Below are 17,438 nucleotides of genomic sequence, written 5' to 3' on the forward strand. Positions count from 1 at the left end.
CCGCTGTGAGGCAACAGTGTTGGCTTCATGTGCACATTTCTTCCATTCCTGCCAGTATATCAGCTTTGTGATCATCTAAACAGGGCTAGGTTTCACACCGAGTGAATAGAACCAAATAGAAAGAGTAAGGCCTCGATTCTACTCTGTTGCGGACACAGACAGTTGGAGACCCGATAACCGAGCCGTCATCCCGTTTACACAGCTTGAAGAACACCACATGTGTAGATGCTAGTTATAATGTAAATTATGGAGTTCTTTTCCTAACAGTCACAAAGAAAGTCACACAAAAAATTTCGCATTGACCTTCACAATCCACATTTGACAATAACATTTACTTCACACAATTTGCCATTTTATAACATTTTTGGTTGGTGGTGTGTTGCTAGACATTTTTCACCTACATGACATATGTCAATGCAACCAGTACTGTGGCAAACATGATTGACCAATAGAATTGGGACTACATATTCATATGGAGACATCTATTTACAGAGATTACGGTCAAATAGTGAAAGTATGAGATTGGAAAAGTTAAGTTGCCCGTTAGGACAAAGTCGGACCATTTAAACAATCACCAAGTCGCCCTCTGAAATACCGACAACCTGCCCAAGGTCCACCCTGTCTAGTACCCTATGCTAATGTTGTAAATGGCCGTCTCCAATTACATGTGTGTGTCTAGTCATTAGTGGGGTTTCTCTTGTCATGTTTTATTTGCACTTTGAGCCAGGTTGAAAAATAGAAGCTAAAGAAATAGCTGGAAACGTAGGAAAAAAAACAACTGTCACACACACTTTGTCCAAAAACCTCTCATTTTTAGCTTTTTTTTGTAAAAAGATAACAATGTTAGCCTTTTTTGCAGCTATAGGGGATTTATGGCATCACTCTTGGCTGGAAGCAGTGCTTAAACAATGGAAAAAATACAAACTTTGTCCAAAAACCTCTCATTTTTAGCTGTTTTCCACTTTTTCTTTGGTCATTTTAGCCTTTTTGGCCAGGGTGAAGGGAGTATCTGCCATCAAACAAGAAGACAGCCGCATGTAACTACGACGGTGTTTGCTAGTTCACCTTACGTGCATTAATGTAATAACGTGGTTAGCCTACTCAACGTAAATTACACACGAACAACATTAAGCTACTCACGCAGAGAAGAATGGCTGCTGCTGCCATCATCATCCTCATCATTTCTGCTACACTGGCAGGGCTAGGGGCCAGGACTCTACTCTTTGGGTTTTTGGGGGATGTTGCTAACTCCGGGTCCGATAACAGGCAACCCACCCGCAGTAGATGTGCTCGATGTGAGGTCTCGCAGCAAGCTATCAAGTAGGGCGAATTTCTCGGCTTTTAACAAAATGCTATACGTCACCAGGTGTTTCATCAGATTCGAGGTGTTACCTCTTTTGCACGGTATCACCTTAAAGCACTAGGGCAGGGATAGCTCAGTAGGTAGAGTGGTGGCCCCATGATCGGAAGGTCGGGGGTTCGATTCCCCTGAGGTACCCCTGAGCAAGGTACCGTCCCTACACACTGCTCCCCGGGCGCCCAGTGGCTGCCCACTGCTTCACTGAGTGAATGGGTTAAATGCAGAGAGGGATTTTCCCCACGGGGACCAATAAAGTACACTTTCTTCTTCTTTCTTCTTCTTGTTGCAGGCTGCTGAGTTTGCATCTTTTGCTGTGAAGTACAGCCAGACTTTTGACCGCTTCGCTTTGGGCATTTTTAATCTGTAGCTCTGCTCTAAAAGAACGTACATACCTGGGCCCACCTACTATCCTTGCAAAGGTAAAATGATTGGCTAGAATCCAAAGTGTATGACATCTCAGGAAAAAAAGCACCGAAATAAAGCACCAAAATGTGCGCTGCTTTTCTGGTTACTACTGTTTGCCATAACGGCACTGGATACCGGTACCCATCCCTACTGACGTCACTAGCCGTGTCTGGGCCCAAACTACGCTTCAGGTCCTAAAGTCAAACGAACACTGCGGGATCACTGAGTTGAGATTAAATAGAACAAGACACAAAGCATTGAAACAAGTTAAAATCACAACAACCTTATTAAACGCAGAGTAGTTTGGACCCGGAAGCAGGATTCATCATATCATCACTTAAAGACCGGATAGCTGCATTTATGTGTAAAAAGTGATCTGGTGCTTATGTAGCGCTTTTCTACTCTATTTCAGCACTCAGAGCACTAAAAAAGATTTTGGCATAGTTTAATAAACTTATTTGGTATTTTGACATTAGTTCTATTGAACAAGGCTGATGCTATTTCCTACCAGACAGAAAGCCAAGACAATATCCCACATCACACTGTTTACTTGCCAAACCTTCTACATCCATCTCAACCACAAGAGAATGACTGATACAGTTCATCAGTCTTCATGGCAAATGAAAACATCACCATTATCTCTGCACTAATTACAGTAACATAAAGAGGAAACACAAGATGGTGGAATGGAGATGCACTCATATCAATGCAATACTGTTTTTGAATTTCTTGGAAGTGTCAAAAAAAAGAGTGTAACCTCATCAAAAAAAACAAAACTTCTGTTCTTTCCTGACAGCGTTAATATTCTGCTCCTGACAAGTCGGGACGTTGTTAACCAACTGGTATTTAATTTGGAGCTAGCAGTTTAATGGAATTTGCAGATATTTAAGCAAAGTCGCTGTTTTAATCAACGTAAAATCGTTAGCGTGCAATTCTTTTTAGCACCTTGCAAATACATTCTGTTTTCATGGCTCGGTAGCTAAAAGTCTATATGCTCCCTAATGAACTGCACGCATTGATTGAATTCAACTAATGAAGCAGAAGTAAAACCAGCACAGCCCACCTGTCTTGTTTCCACATTATTATTATTATTGTTATGAGCTTGGATATTGATGACATTGATTTCATTATCGTTAAGCTGAAAAACGCACCATGTCTGGAAACCAGCAGGGAAAGAAAGGAGACATATTTAATTGAATCGTATGTGTGTGATCAATAGTCAGAGAAACGTGTGTACCAACCAATACAAACCACAAAGCTATAAAAACCAAGCATTACTCCCATACTCCCTGCCATATAATAATGAATTCCTAGAAAACACATTTAATTTGGTGATCAGAGTCCTGAAAAAAAGAAAAGATTGCCTTGAGCCATGTGTAAATCCAAAACAAAAAGGTCGCTAAACTGCCCGATAAGTCCATTAGAATCTTAGACGGGGAAAAGAAAAAAAAAAAAAAACCTCAGGCCTTTTTTTTTTTTTTGAAAAGTTGCTACAACAATTCAATATTCTGCTTTGACTAAATGTTACAACAACAATTTTTTGTCACTACAACAAAGTAACAAAAAACTCATTGCTGACAATTTTAAAACGCTGTCACACCATCATGGAGGAAAATCAGTGAAAAATGAAGCCACACTTTACTTGTATCTCCAAAATCTGATGTCCACAGACATGTCGAAGGACGAGTCACATTCTGGGTTTGATATAAGATGTGAAAACTACATGAAAGACAGGGAAACCAGCTCTTTCCAGCTGGTGTAGCTTTGCTTTTGTCTTTTGATCAGCAGTAATAAAAAAAAACACAAGGGAAAATAAAAATGCACAAGTACAAAATCAAACTACCTCCCTACACTGTGTTAACAGTGTATTGCATTATGAGCAAAATAGTAGGGCTGCACGATTTTGCATAAAATGAGAATCACGCTTTTTTGGCTTAGAATTGAGATCACGATTCTCTCACGATTTTCTTTTCCAGTATAAATATTTATTGCACTTATTAACTGCACATCAACTTCGTAACAGTTGAGACTGAAGATAAAAACAATAAATAAACATAAAAACAACAAATGTCTCACATTTTGTTGTTGCCGCAAAATGTTGTACTGCTTGAAATTCCGTCTCCACCGTTGCTCGACGCTGCGTGTATAGAGCAGGTAGTGCAACAATAGAAAAATAGTTGCGGGACGGCACTGTGTAGTGTTTGTCTAGGGTGTTGATCATTTTCCTAAATCCCTTGTTTTGCACAGTGTTGATGGGAGCCATATCTTTGGTCAGGTGATAAGTAATAGCCTCCGTAATTTCTTTGTGCCTGCGGGAGTTTGACGTGTATAGGGAAGCGCTGTATAAGGTTCCCGTTATTAATGTTTGGGTGGTTGACCGGGACGGATTTTCTCCTGTCACTTTCTCGTCATCCCTGACGTGCTCTCCGTTGTTTTTTCCCTGCTAATTTTAGCAGCCAGCTTCTGTATCACGTGGTATAAGGCTCCGCCCTTGTCATTTGTTGAGCAGGAAGAGTGAGCGCTTGTTTTCATGCAGATTACGTCCCGGATCAAAATGCGGTACAATCGTCGTCGTTTTCTTTTTTTTCCTTTTTTTTTTTTTTTTAAATCGTTGTCATTTGGAAATGAGATCGCACATAAGTATGAATCGAGATCGCGATTTTCTAACAATTAATCGTGCAGCCCTACAAAATAGAGTTCAATATTTTTCATTTTTAACACTGGAAGCTTTGGCCTTTTCATCTTTATGCAGAAACTGACAGGCAAGATAGGATCAAATTAAGTGTTGTTTCTACTAATGCGTCTAATGCGACTTCTGTAAAGTGCAGTCTGATGGCTGAAATTGGGTGTATAAATGTATTTTCCATATTTTTTAGATTCTACACAAGTTTTTGACAGATTTCTAAAATATTTGTCGTCTTGTTTTTATGACAGGCAGTCTAATAAGTTTGTTAAACACTGTATCCAGAATGATGTGTAAAGGGGTCGATATGAACTTCTCACCCACCCGCTGATGATGCTGTACATATCCTGTTTAGCTGTAAAATTAATGCTGATCTGCCTTCATGCCCAACAACCTGAACCAGTCCTAAAAACAAGCACAATGAGGCCATTCCTGTGACAGACAGGCTATCGAGTCGGGGCAGGGTTTCGTCAGCGTTTACGAAGAAACTGTTACACTATAAGAGGACAAGTTTGCATCAACCAGTCTAACGTCAAACTGCTTGCAGCTCAACAAGGGATTGTGAAGCATGACAGGTAGGAAGCGAAAAGTTCCTGTGCATGCATGACAGCTCAAGTTTCATGCTGCTTTGAGACAGTTTATCTATCATTCAAAACAATATTTAAAGCCCTGATGCCATTACATGTTTTAATATAAATGCAAAAGAAAATAGAAGTCTCTTTGGGAAGGACGGTAGGCAGCGGGGCAAAGCTCACAAACTGTCAAATCCCTGCAGTGTAGTGGTGGCAGCGTCGTGACATGAGGTGTTTAAGGAAGAGAGAATTTAAGGAAAGGAAGTTTTTGAAGAAATCCTGGAGTGAAAGAATTGCCTTTCAACAACAAAATTTACCAAAGCAAATGACTAACTCAGTAATATTATCAAAGATTCAGATGTTCCAGAATAAATATTTAGCCATTGTGTCATTTAGCTTGCAATCAAACTCAGTGGCTCTCCACTTCAAAAACAAAAAAAGTGTGTACTCTGTAATCCACCCAATTTGAGAAAATTCAAGGAGAACCTGTTAAAGGTTAGCACAGCAGCATTATCATTCTGTTTTTAAATCATCCCCACTTCATATTTTTCACCTGATGGTAATCATCCCATCTTCTGTGGCTCTGCACACTTTGAAAACCCCAGAGGTACTGGGAATATTTTGTGGTCTTTACTAATAAAAAAAAAAAGTCAATTAATTGATTAATAGTGCAACTTAATAAATTAGAGAATTGTATGTGAATCCAAAATGGAGCCAGCTGCTAATGATTTTAGAAGACTGGTAGTATGAAACAAGAAAAAAAAGCCCAAGAACACAAAAACTCCATGCAAAGCCAAAGATGGCTCGAGCCTTTAGAAGGTTCTCAAAAATAAATGAGTGCAGAGACTTCCGGTGGCTCGTAGCACCGCATGGCCGCATAGAGAGTGACCTCCGGCACCAACCGTGTGTTTCCCCGGACTCGAGAGCTGTATTAGGGCTACATTGCCATTTTTCGACTCAAGAATGAGTGGGGATAAATCTAAAAAGGGAGGATACGGGCTACGAAACATTCTTGACTGTGAAATGGAGAAGGACGCCGCGGCTAGTGAGGCAAGCCTCGCATCGGGACAAGATGGCGACCGAGGTGAAGGTCTGGGTTGGCTTCGGGATGCTGTGAGTAGCGTACTGGTGGCCGAAATGGCTACATTGCGAACCGAATTGAAGAGTGACTTCAAAGCATTCGGTACGGAATTTCGGGAGGATGTAAAGAAGCAAATGGCCGAACTCTCTAAGGAATTGAATCAAAGATTACACGAGATGGCGGATCAGGTGGAGGAGATGACTGGTCGGCTAAAGCACGTCGAGGACAACATGGCTGACTCGGAACGCTGGGACATTGGTGTTAGGGATACACTTGTGCAGCTGTTGGAAAATCAACGGGCGCTTCAGGAAAAGGTGTCCGATATGGAGGGCCGCGCTAGACGCAAGAACATCCGGATCTACGGCGTACCGGAAAACTCGGAGGGCTCGTCGGTGACTACCTTTGTTGAAAATCTGATCAAAGAACACCTAGGCGAAGATTTCGGCCCGGACCATGCTCTCGGCATTGAGCGCGCACACCGCGCGTTGGGACCGAAACCACCCCCGAACGCCCCACCACGCTCAATAATAGTGCGCTTCCTCCGGTTCTCTGTTAAAGAAGAGATTCTCCGCACGGCGTGGAACAAAGGGGTACATATCCAAAACAAACGGGTGTATTTCGATCATGACTACTCTCTGGAAGTGCAGAAAAGGAGACGGGAATATATCCCAGTTAAGAAGGCTTTGAAGGACAACGGGATCCATTTCCAGACACCACTAAGTAAGATGCGAGTGTTTTATGCGTCAGGCAATGTCCTATATAATACCGCGAGCCAAGCTGCCGAGGATTTAAGAAAGCGGGGAATAGCCGTGGGTAAGATCACCTTGGGGAACCAAACCAACAGGATGACAGAGGACACGATAAAGCAGCTACTTCCTTGGGAAACGCAGACAGCACACTGCGGGGGCGGCTTCCAGCAGCACGTGCGGGAAAAACTCCAAGCATTCCGGAGGGAGCAAGCAAAAGTGTCAGCAGACGAGTGAACAGCTGATGGCGGGACAACGGTGAGATAGCTGGCGGTAGAGTTTTGATAATCTAACCGCAGGAACACTGACTTTCGTATCATTCAGAATTCATATTTCTTTAGGTTGGTGCCTACGGACATGGTTAGAGAACCACCACGTTATGTCTAGTAGCGATAAGAGACTGTTTCGTTTATTTTTTGCCCTTTTTTGGCTTTTTTGTCGGTCACTCCCCTCTTGTCGGATGAGGGGCCCCACCCTGTGGCCAGTCCCCTCAATGTCAAAGGATACTGTTATATCCTTTGTATTGGAAGCTCCTGTTAATGTTTTGTGTGTTTGCTGTTCAGTGAGTTCTGGTTGTGATGTTCTGAGGTCTGGGTTGATTATGTTGTATTCCACATATCCACTTGATGGCTTATAATTTCTATAAAATGCTGTCACTAAATGTAAATGGCCTGAATAGCCCTATTAAAAGAAGCAAATTAATTGCCAAATTGAAAAAGGAGACAGTAGACTTGGCATATTGGCAAGAAACTCATCTAGATAATGCAGAACATGAGAAATTTAAAAAGATGGGTTTCAGACATACATTTTATTCATCGTATAGGGCCGGGAAAAAACGAGGAGTAGCTATCCTTATCTCAAATAAAATAAAATTTGAACATATATCTACTATAAGTGATAAGGAAGGTCGGTTTGTTTTAGTAAAAGGTAGAATAGAGAATAAGACGGTCACACTATTAAATGTCTATGCACCCCCAGGAAGCAACGCAAGCTTCTTTAAGAAGATATTTGATTTGATCTCTAAGGAAACGGTGGGAACTCTTATTTGTGCAGGAGATTTTAATTTACTGTTAAATCCCAGATTAGACTCAAATAATAGGGACAGGAAAAGCACGTCTGGAGGGAAACGGGTTAAAGGAATGTTAACGGAATTAGGGCTTATTGACGTGTGGCGATCTATCCATGGGTCAGCGTCAGGATTCACTTTTTACTCTGCTCGACACTCAGTGTATTCGAGGATAGATTACTGTTTTATGTTTAATAGGGATTTACACAGGATAAAAGATTGCAGAATAGGTCCAAGAGATGTCTCTGACCACAGTGGACTTTATATAACGTTACATTTGGACGGGACACGGAAGACAACTTTGTGGAGACTAAATACCGGTATGTTAAATGACCCCGCTTTTGTGAAACAAATGACAGCCGATCTTAACTTGTACCTGCAGGACAATGATAATGGAGAGACAAATCACAGTATTGTATGGGATGCAGCCAAAGCTGTCCTCAGAGGTAAAATAATTGCGTGGTCGACCATGATTAAAAAGAAAAAGTCACAAGAATTGTTACAACTGCAGAATAGATTAATGGCCTTGGAACAGTCAGGTCTAAAGGATAAAAATACTACAGTAACCCACCAGATCAGACAGATTAAGCAGGAGATAGATAAGATATTGAGCGAAGAAGTAGAGAAAAACATAAGGTTCATGAAACAGAGGTATTATGAGGCGGGGCCTAAGGCGGCGAAGCAGTTGGCGTGGCGGATTAGAAAACAGCAAGCTGAAAATAATATTTATAAGATTAGAGACCCGGTTGGTAACAATGTTGTAACTGACCTGGATAAAATTCAAAAAGCGTTTGAAAAGTATTACAAATCCTTATATAGTCAATCTACTCAGGGTGATGTAAATAAGATGACTGACTTTTTGAATTCCTTAGACCTGCCTACGATTGGTCGAGAAGCAAATAGTAAGTTAACGTCCTTAATATCTCGGGAAGAAATAATTAAAGCTATCTCCAGCCTTAAATCCAATAAATCACCAGGTACCGACGGGCTCCCTGCCGAATGGTACAAAACCATGAGGGAAAGCCTTCTTCCCCTGTTGGAAACTAGTTTTAACTACATTTTGAAAGGAGGTCTGGTACCTCCCTCTTGGAAGGAGGCCTTCATATCGGTTTTGCCAAAGGGGGGACAGGATAGACTAAACTGCAAATCTTATAGGCCTATAAGTGTCCTGAACTCAGACTATAAACTATACACAACTATTTTGGTGCGAAGAATGGATGCTGTAATGCCTTCTTTGATTGATGAAGACCAAACGGGTTTCTTGAAAAATAGACAAACCCACGATAATATTAGACGAGCTTTACACATCATCGAACACATTAATAATAAGAAAAAAAGCTCAATTATTCTTAGCTTAGATGCTGAAAAAGCATATGATTCAGTGAATTGGGACTTCCTCTTCCTAGTGATGAAAAGATTTGGTTTCTGTAGCGAGTTTATAAGATGTTTCCAAGCTCTTTATTCTCTCCCTACTGCCAGAATAAAAATTAACGGTAGCCTCTCCGATACTATTTTTTTAGAACGAGGATGTAGACAGGGGTGTCCAGCAAGCCCCTACCTCTTCAACTTGTTTATCGAACCTCTAGCCCAGGCTATACGTCAGGAAACATCGTTGAAAGGGATTGTAATAGGAGGGGACGAGTACAAGGTGTGTTTATATGCAGATGATGTCTTGGTGACAATCATGGATCCCAGCTCAGGTATACCAGTATTAATGGGGATGTTGGAAACATATGGCCTGTATTCAGGGTATGTCCTTAATGTCAAAAAAACTCAAGTTCTGTCATTTAATTTTTCTCCGGACCAGACACTACTGGCAAAATTCAAGTTTAATTGGGAGGCAACTGCTATCAAATATTTGGGAGTGTTTCTGCCTAGAGATCTGACACAACTGTACGATATTAATTACAGTCGTATTAATAGAGAAATATATAGCGATCTCAACATTTGGGCCTTGCTCCCTCTCGACCTTGGCAACAGGATACAGATAATTAAAATGAATATTCTCCCCAAACTACTCTATCTTTTTCTTGCTTTACCTATTCAAATTCCAGAGAAGCAATTCAGGGAATGGAATAAGCAGATTTCGAGATTCATTTGGCTTAACAAAAGACCACGGGTGAAGTTCTCTACTTTGCAGTTGCCGAAAGACAAAGGGGGCTTGGCTCTACCTTCATTAAGGAATTACTACTTATCTGCTCAGCTGAGGTCCTTGGTGTGTTGGTGTAATCCATCTTTTTGTGCGAGGTGGAAGACTATTGAGATGTCTCTCTCAGACACGCCAATCCAGTCTAGACTTGGTCACGCGGCTTCTGATTTGGACGATACCTTGACGCCCAGCCACTGGGTCACTTTTACATTAAAAATATGGAGGGGAGTGGTCAAGCAGGCGCAACTCCAGGAAGAGATAAAACTTCTGAGGTGGCCAGCGTATGACCCTGATTTTCTACCTGCTTCCCACGATAGTAGATTTAAACAATGGGTGTGGCATGGAATCACTGCTGGGTGTTTGGTTATTGTAAAATCTAAAATTATGGCTTTTGATACCCTATGCAAGACTTACGATCTCGGGAAACAAGACTTTTTTCGATACTTGCAACTCCGTGACTATATTGGCAAAAGACTGAAGAGCTGTGTCCGTGGAGACTTCTCGATTGTTAATATTTTCATTGATGCTTATGACTCTGGGAGTAACAGAGCCTTGATAAGTAAACTGTATAAATGTCTGACTAAGCTCAAAGGGCACTCAACGATTTACATAAAGCAGAAATGGGAAAAAGAAATGGACATTGTGTTTACAGAAGATGGGTGGGCACGGATCTGGGAGACACAGTTTACCACGACTAACTCCAACATGTGGCGGGACTTCTGCTGGAAGAACATTATACGCTATTTCATAACGCCTAAACAGAAGTCTAAATTCAGTGCTACACCTGCGTTTTGCTGGAGGAATTGTGGGGAAGTCATGGCTGATTACGGTCATATATTCTGGTCCTGCCCACTCATACGACCCTTCTGGACGGAAGTTATAAAGATAATTACAGAGGTGTTGGGATTCCACGTGTCCTGTACATTTACCTCATTGTATCTGGGGTATTTTACAGACGATTTAGTTGCAGATGATGTTTACCTTCTGAAAGTTCTCTTGGCTTCTGCGAAGAAGGCCATAACAAAACGCTGGCTCTGTAGAGATCCTCCCACTGTAACACTTTTTACCTCTATAGTGGAAGACGTCAAATTGATGGAATGTATGACTTTCACTCTGCGACTGCAGGGAGATTTGGGAAGGAGACGGTGGAGAAAATGGCTGGACTTTACAGCTTGTGGCAGCACCCTTTGATGCATAGAATTAGCAATGCAGACTTGTTGACGTATGTATGTGTGGATGTGCAGATGTATGTACAGGTGTATGTTATCTTCCCATGACCTCATACTGTTTCTGTTTTTTCTTTTTTCTTTTATCTTGTTGCATAAAAATGTTCCTAAACAAATAAAAAGTGTCAAAAAAAATAAATAAATAAATGAGTGCAGACACTGCAAGCTAAAGCTAGCGTAACAACTATTCAGTCACTTGAAAGCTAATCAAGGCAAATATGAAGCACTATTTTGTTTAAAATGCTGATTCTTAATACAGTCATACCAAGTGTGACATCTGTTAAAATGGTCAGTGTCAGCTGATGTTTGGAAACTATTGGGCTAAAAATAAAGTGTACATCCTGAGAATCAATAACGCCCTGCACTGCAATCCATTATCTCTACAGGTGGATGTTCAGGTTTTTGTGCCATCAAGATAAAGGTTTCATGCTCTCTGTTCACTGTGGGGGAGGGGAGGGACAAAAATAGATATGAAAGTGCTGACAGCACTAGTTTAGGTTTTTCAGTTTATCGATGGGAGTCAATCTAACCCCTGAAAAAAAAGAAAGAAAAAAAAATCACTGCAAACCTAACCCCGCTCATTAACGCTCAGTCAGACTAAATGCTCGACTTCAGGTCTGACAGCTCGATAAAAGAAATGTGATCCTTCCACCAACCTAACTACTACCACGACATGCTTTCTGATCAAAAATGACATGGCGCTTTATTAGTTAAAGTCAGCTGCTCGTCACCTGACTTTGCCCTGTACTGTACAAGCGTTCTTACAGGATATCTGATAGCTGTTATCGTGATTCTACTTGGTAGGTTCAGCAGCTGTACACACAATCCTGCTTTGCTCCGAGTGGCTGCAGATGACTGCAAACACACAGATGACTCAAAAGCTGTGACTGAACCAACAGCGGACTAAACACACAATTTGAACCAATAAGCCTAGTAATAGTGCAGGTTACCTGTCACCATACCGAGTCAACTCAATGTGTCTCACAGAACAAGACCTCTGACTGACCTCTGTTAGAGTCATTTGCCTTTTTCTTCTCTATAATACGCTTTGGTCTTGATTTTAAGATGTAAAATGCCCAGACATTTAACACAATGTTATTAAAATTGAACTAAATCATGAACTTTCTTCCCCAAAGTGCAGAAAGAGTTTTTTTAAAAGCCTTCTCACGGCATGCCTCTTTTGCCAGCCTTAACTTTTTGCTGACCAACTTGTTCTCTAAGCAAACTCCTATCGATACTGTCAGTCACCTTAAATCAGCCAAAGCACTACATGTGGTCTCAACTACCAGAGGTGAAAGTATGTGAAGCTGCAGGTCTAAACCTTCATGTCATTAAAGGGTTTCTACTAAAGCACTCCACATTATCAGAACTCCATCACCATCATCATCATCAATCAACTAGATAAAAATTCTGACGAATGCAAAACTCACTGGTAAAATGAACCTAAGAAGCACTACAGCCTCATCTGTGTCCTTTATGATTCTGCTCTAAGATCAGAAAAATAAACAGAATTAAACAAAACTGGCTAATGTACACTAGCAGCAATCAGCAGCAGGACTTAAAGTTAGGTGTCCGTCCGGTCTCGCTGCGCTGGACCTTTTTATTTATTTTTATTATAATAGAAATGGTGGTGTATTCAACACCACGTTTTCTCAATGTGTCCACAGCAGAGGATTTGCTGTTTCTGCTGCCTTTTAAAATGTTAGCATTCATGTTCATGTCACTTCTGACAAGATTACGATTTCTGACACACACGAATTTCAGTTTTGCGTGTGCTTTGAGTGTGCTCTGCGAGTGCCGACACAGGCGGGTGTAGTTGATAGCTGCCTGCTATGCTTCACCTTCACTGACCTGACGCCAACTGCCAGAAATTGCAATTCTACTAATGGCCACTTGAGGCCTGGTCCAAAAGTGAGCCAATCTGCCTAGACTCCCATATTAACACAACTTTACAGCATTAAATACATGGTTCAGTATCAAGTTATAAAAATTGTTACAAAATTGTTACAACCTACATGGAGACAATTACAACAGTTTTTTTCAGCAGGTCGCCAGTGAGCATCTGCTAGGATTCACCTCACCTAACCAGAGTCACTGACCTCTCAACCATAACTGTGCCGTTGTGCCCAGAGTATGTTTAATGAAATTATCTGACAAATAACATGGGATTCCATGTGGTACAAAGCTTCCAAGCAATCTGCTGTTCCACTTCAGTTGATTAAATAGTGGTTCTTCTAGAACTGATGATTTAAAAACTAATTAGCAGGTATCTGTGTATCTAGGCTGAGCCAGCAACTTAGTACTTGCTGTCTCATCTACATACGGTCACTTCTTGCTCAAAAGGAAACAAAAATGGACAACCAATCTACGAACCAGAAGATGACTTCAAAATGGCTTCAACCACCTTTCACATACTGCGTACAATCGACATTGATATCTTAATCATGTTTTTCAGAAAAAAAAAAAAAAAAAACATTCAAATGCATTCTGAATTCCCCAATCTCCAGGCTACAGTCAAATTCAAAGCTAAATTCTGTTCTGCATAAGACACACAAATAAAGCTCTCGTAGCCCAGACATGTGAAAGGACACATTCTTCTTCCAAGTTTACAAATGAGGACGGAGGGCCTGAAAATGCTCTGAGCAATGAAAGATTTAACACGGTTGATTTAGCATGACTTCCTGATAGGAATGTCCATTTCAGCTAGCCCATATTACCTCTTTTAAATCAATAGCAGCTCCACATTTAATGATGCCTTCATTTCCCTGCAGCTTGACACCTCAGCGGGCACTGCGGAGTAATTCAACTCATGTCCTAACAGCAGCGAAGTTTTAAATTTTCATCTGGGTGAATTTCTACAATCGGTGCAGAGTTTCTGAGGGTTATGTACAACTAAGTGACATTTGCCAGCATTATAATGGCAGTGCTCTGTAGCCGTGAGGCGATAAAATAATCAGGTTGGTAGCACTGCAGTGGATCAAACGGCAGCTTTATGGGAGCTGAAACACACGGTGACCATTCATGTGGGAAACCCTTTTAGGTTCCCCCTGAAAGCGTAGCATTGGTAGCTGGTAATCAAGCAGAATGAAATGAATTGGCAGAGTAATAGAGACGAGGGTAGCCAGTGATTTGCTGCTGTTTAAAGACTGATAAGCTCTTGAAGCACAGCATGTAGCATCAAGGAATTTGATTTGTCTTTTTAATGAGTTGAATTTTTGAGAACTGGCCCCGTGGATAACCATTTGACCCACCCTGTCCTATAAAGCAGGAATTTTCTGCTGTAGTTACAAACCACAAGAAATCCTTCTAGGATAAAAATTAATGCTCAATCAATACGTTACATGAAAGATGATATCAGAGTTTGATCTTTTTGTGGGAACTGCTGATTAGAGGGGGAAAAAAAAAAACATACTATAATATTTATCTTTTAAAAATAACAGTCTTTCTAAAGCTACATCTAAAGCATCAAAACTCATTAAATTAAATCAACAATCTTAGATTTCCTGTTTTATTGGTTCCTGCTTAAAACTAACAGTCCCATCAGATATATGAGCATGAAAATGCAGCTATACAGGTCGCTATGAGCTGAGATAAAAGGAAAAACAGCCTCTGTGACCTCAAAGCAGAGCTCACACAGGAAACATCCTCAGGCTCTTGATTTACTCCTGTACATGGATGAGAAGAGAAATTACCCTGTCCTTCATCCGCCAGCTCTGCGCCAGGGCCTTGGAGCCCTCAATCTTCTCTGAGTGCCTCTTCTTCATGAAGGCCAAGGGAAGTTTCCAGTCATTCATATCGGCCTCCTCTTCCTCAGCGAGGCCCACAGCCGGTGAATGAAGCAAGTCTGAGTCCATTTTCATCAGGGCCCTGCTGGGAGAGCGCTCATGTTAATGTCACTGGTTTGATTTTGAAGTGTCTTTGGCTGTAGCTACTGGGTATCCACAAAAAGATTGGCAGGCTCACTTTAGCCATTTAATTGCTGCATATAGTCGATATTGACATTAGTCTCAAAAATAAATAAATAAAAATCTTAAAACATAATTTGGAGACATTTCCAGTCCAGATGCAGCCAAATGTGCTACTGTGCAGCTATTTTATTAAGTAATGGATGATAAATAATAAAGAAAGAAAGTAAAAACAGAATATATACACAATAGATGTAAGCAATCCTAAATACATTTTTGATTACCAACTGAGATATTCATAGGAAAATTTAAACAGCAATAAAAGCGCACTGTCAGATAACTGCAGGAGGCCTGTTCAGAGAGCTCGAGACTTAGATCCAGATTTAGATGAATTTATTCATTCAAACGTCTTCAGTGTTTAAACAACATGTAAAAGAACTTTTGCTTCCTTTTTCAGTAATAAAACGTTTCATTATATTATCTTAGCACAAGTATAAAAAAATTAAGCATCATGACTTCGATCCACGTCTCTTTGTGCAGCTGTTGAAGTTCTACAGGATGAAGACGTGACCTGAGAGTCAGCCGCCCCTGTTTGTACATTATTGCATATGTTTGTCCCTCTTGGCCATGCTATCATCACAGATACAAGCCATTTCTTTTGGGCCAAAGTCTGCTTTGTCAATATGGATCACCAATCATCTGATAAAGTTCCGTCCTCTTAAATGCTTCCTATACAGGATTGGTGAGGGTTTATCCAAGCTGGCATTAGAAAGCAGGGGTAACACAGTCAATTTATAATTACTAAAACACTTAACAAGCATTGTGGGAAGAAGCCAGAGTACCTGCTACTGTCCGATAAAGTAAGAACAGCTCCATCCCTCCTTGTACTGTTGTTATGGGCTATACCAAGCAGACTGTTTCTACACTCAGATAATAATCTGATTATCAACACTGGCAGCTGACTTTTCCACTTTATGCCCTTTAAGTCATGGGATGGTGGTTATGAGTCATTTTTATGCCGTGTGAATCTGCTGCTGTGAATCCTGTTTGAATGAAACCCACAACAGCAACTGAAACCAAACACACTCACATCTGGCTTCCTCCACTTTATTTGAACAGGCTAGCTGCCTGACTCTGTAGCAAAGCAACAGCTGTAGAGATGTTTCAGCTCTACAGCTGGAGCCACGGGACAGGAGGTCGATGGGTTTTTATCTTTACTGCCTCTGCATTCGTGCTAAAACGGCCCAGCTGTGTTAAACTTGGCTGCACGGATGCTGGCGAGCAGCAGGCTCAGTCCAGTCCAGCTAGCTAAGCTAAACTAGCGCGGCTAATGTAACAGCTCTGCTGTCAGGTGTCAGACTGCACCGAGGCCAGTAATATTCACTTAAAGCCTTTTTAAAGCGAGTCTCTGAACCACACACGCGTGACAGAGATAAGGAGACCGATCAAATGTGCAGAAAAGGCACCTAGAGTGTCAGCGAAGCGTGCAGGTGCAGACCTTGGTGCGGTGGGATTATCAGCCCGGGCTGTGGAAGCTCTCCTTCTCCGGACAATGACAGACACGGTCGCACACACAATCCTGGTCAGCAAATTGTAGGGCAGCGTCCAGAGCCTGTAGAGTAAGTCAAAGCCGTCAAATCCGAGCTGCACGGGCGCGTGTTTGCAGGGGAATCTGCGGCTCCTCTCCCCACGGCTCTTCGCTATGGGAAGGGGCTGCAGGCGAGGCCCATCTTCACACGGACAGTCTGCCACAGCCACACGTAACGGCGGCCGCACTTATCAATGACTGGGCTCGCGTGGACTCCTTCTACGTACCAGCGGCCCTGGTAGTCGGCTCCGAGCGACGGTCTTCGAGGAAATCTCAAATAATTCCGGGAATTTCTCCGAAGAGGCACTTCTTCAGCACTTCTGCAAGGGCGCAGCCATCTTGAGTTGAACCCAGAATGCACTGTTGGGGCGGCGAAGCTGTCGTGAAACGTCACAGCTGTTGTTCCTGGCGTCACTCACCAAAATATAAACACACGTACTCACGTCAGCCTGAAGCCTTTGAAACCCGCACGAGAAAGTGGCTTTGAGCTGTCCTTGCACGAAGGTTGTAACTAATGAAAAGGTTGTAACTGAAGTCTTTGTAGTTCTTGCAGTTTTAACGTAAGTGTACATTTACCGACGCAAAACCTTTTTTCCTCCAAAAAGCATTTACGATTTTGTAAATACTTTTTTAAAATGATAATGGCCATTTTTTGTG

General features: G+C 41.6%; 1 protein-coding gene across 4 annotated transcripts in view; it reads right to left on the bottom strand.

Moving 5' to 3' along the window:
- rptor (regulatory associated protein of MTOR, complex 1) overlaps nucleotides 1-17,130 on the bottom strand; it is a 215,254-nt gene extending 198,124 nt beyond the window's left edge. For 3 of the 4 annotated variants that reach the window (XM_080879217.1, XM_080879214.1, XM_080879216.1), the window contains exons 1-2: nucleotides 16,692-17,130; nucleotides 14,981-15,155 (exon numbers count right to left, since the gene is read on the bottom strand). In XM_080879217.1, the coding sequence (XP_080735343.1) occupies nucleotides 14,981-15,148 (168 nt within the window). In that variant the 5' untranslated portion in view covers nucleotides 15,149-15,155; nucleotides 16,692-17,130. Of the gene's footprint in view, nucleotides 1-14,980; nucleotides 15,159-16,691 lie in introns of all 4 variants that reach the window. The other variant, XM_080879215.1, reaches the window with a different exon arrangement.
- Nucleotides 17,131-17,438: the final 308 nt, after the last annotated feature.

The sequence above is a fragment of the Rhamphochromis sp. 'chilingali' genome (assembly GCF_963969265.1).
Source record: "Rhamphochromis sp. 'chilingali' genome assembly, chromosome: 4".
Taxonomy (NCBI): domain Eukaryota; kingdom Metazoa; phylum Chordata; class Actinopteri; order Cichliformes; family Cichlidae; genus Rhamphochromis; species Rhamphochromis sp. 'chilingali'.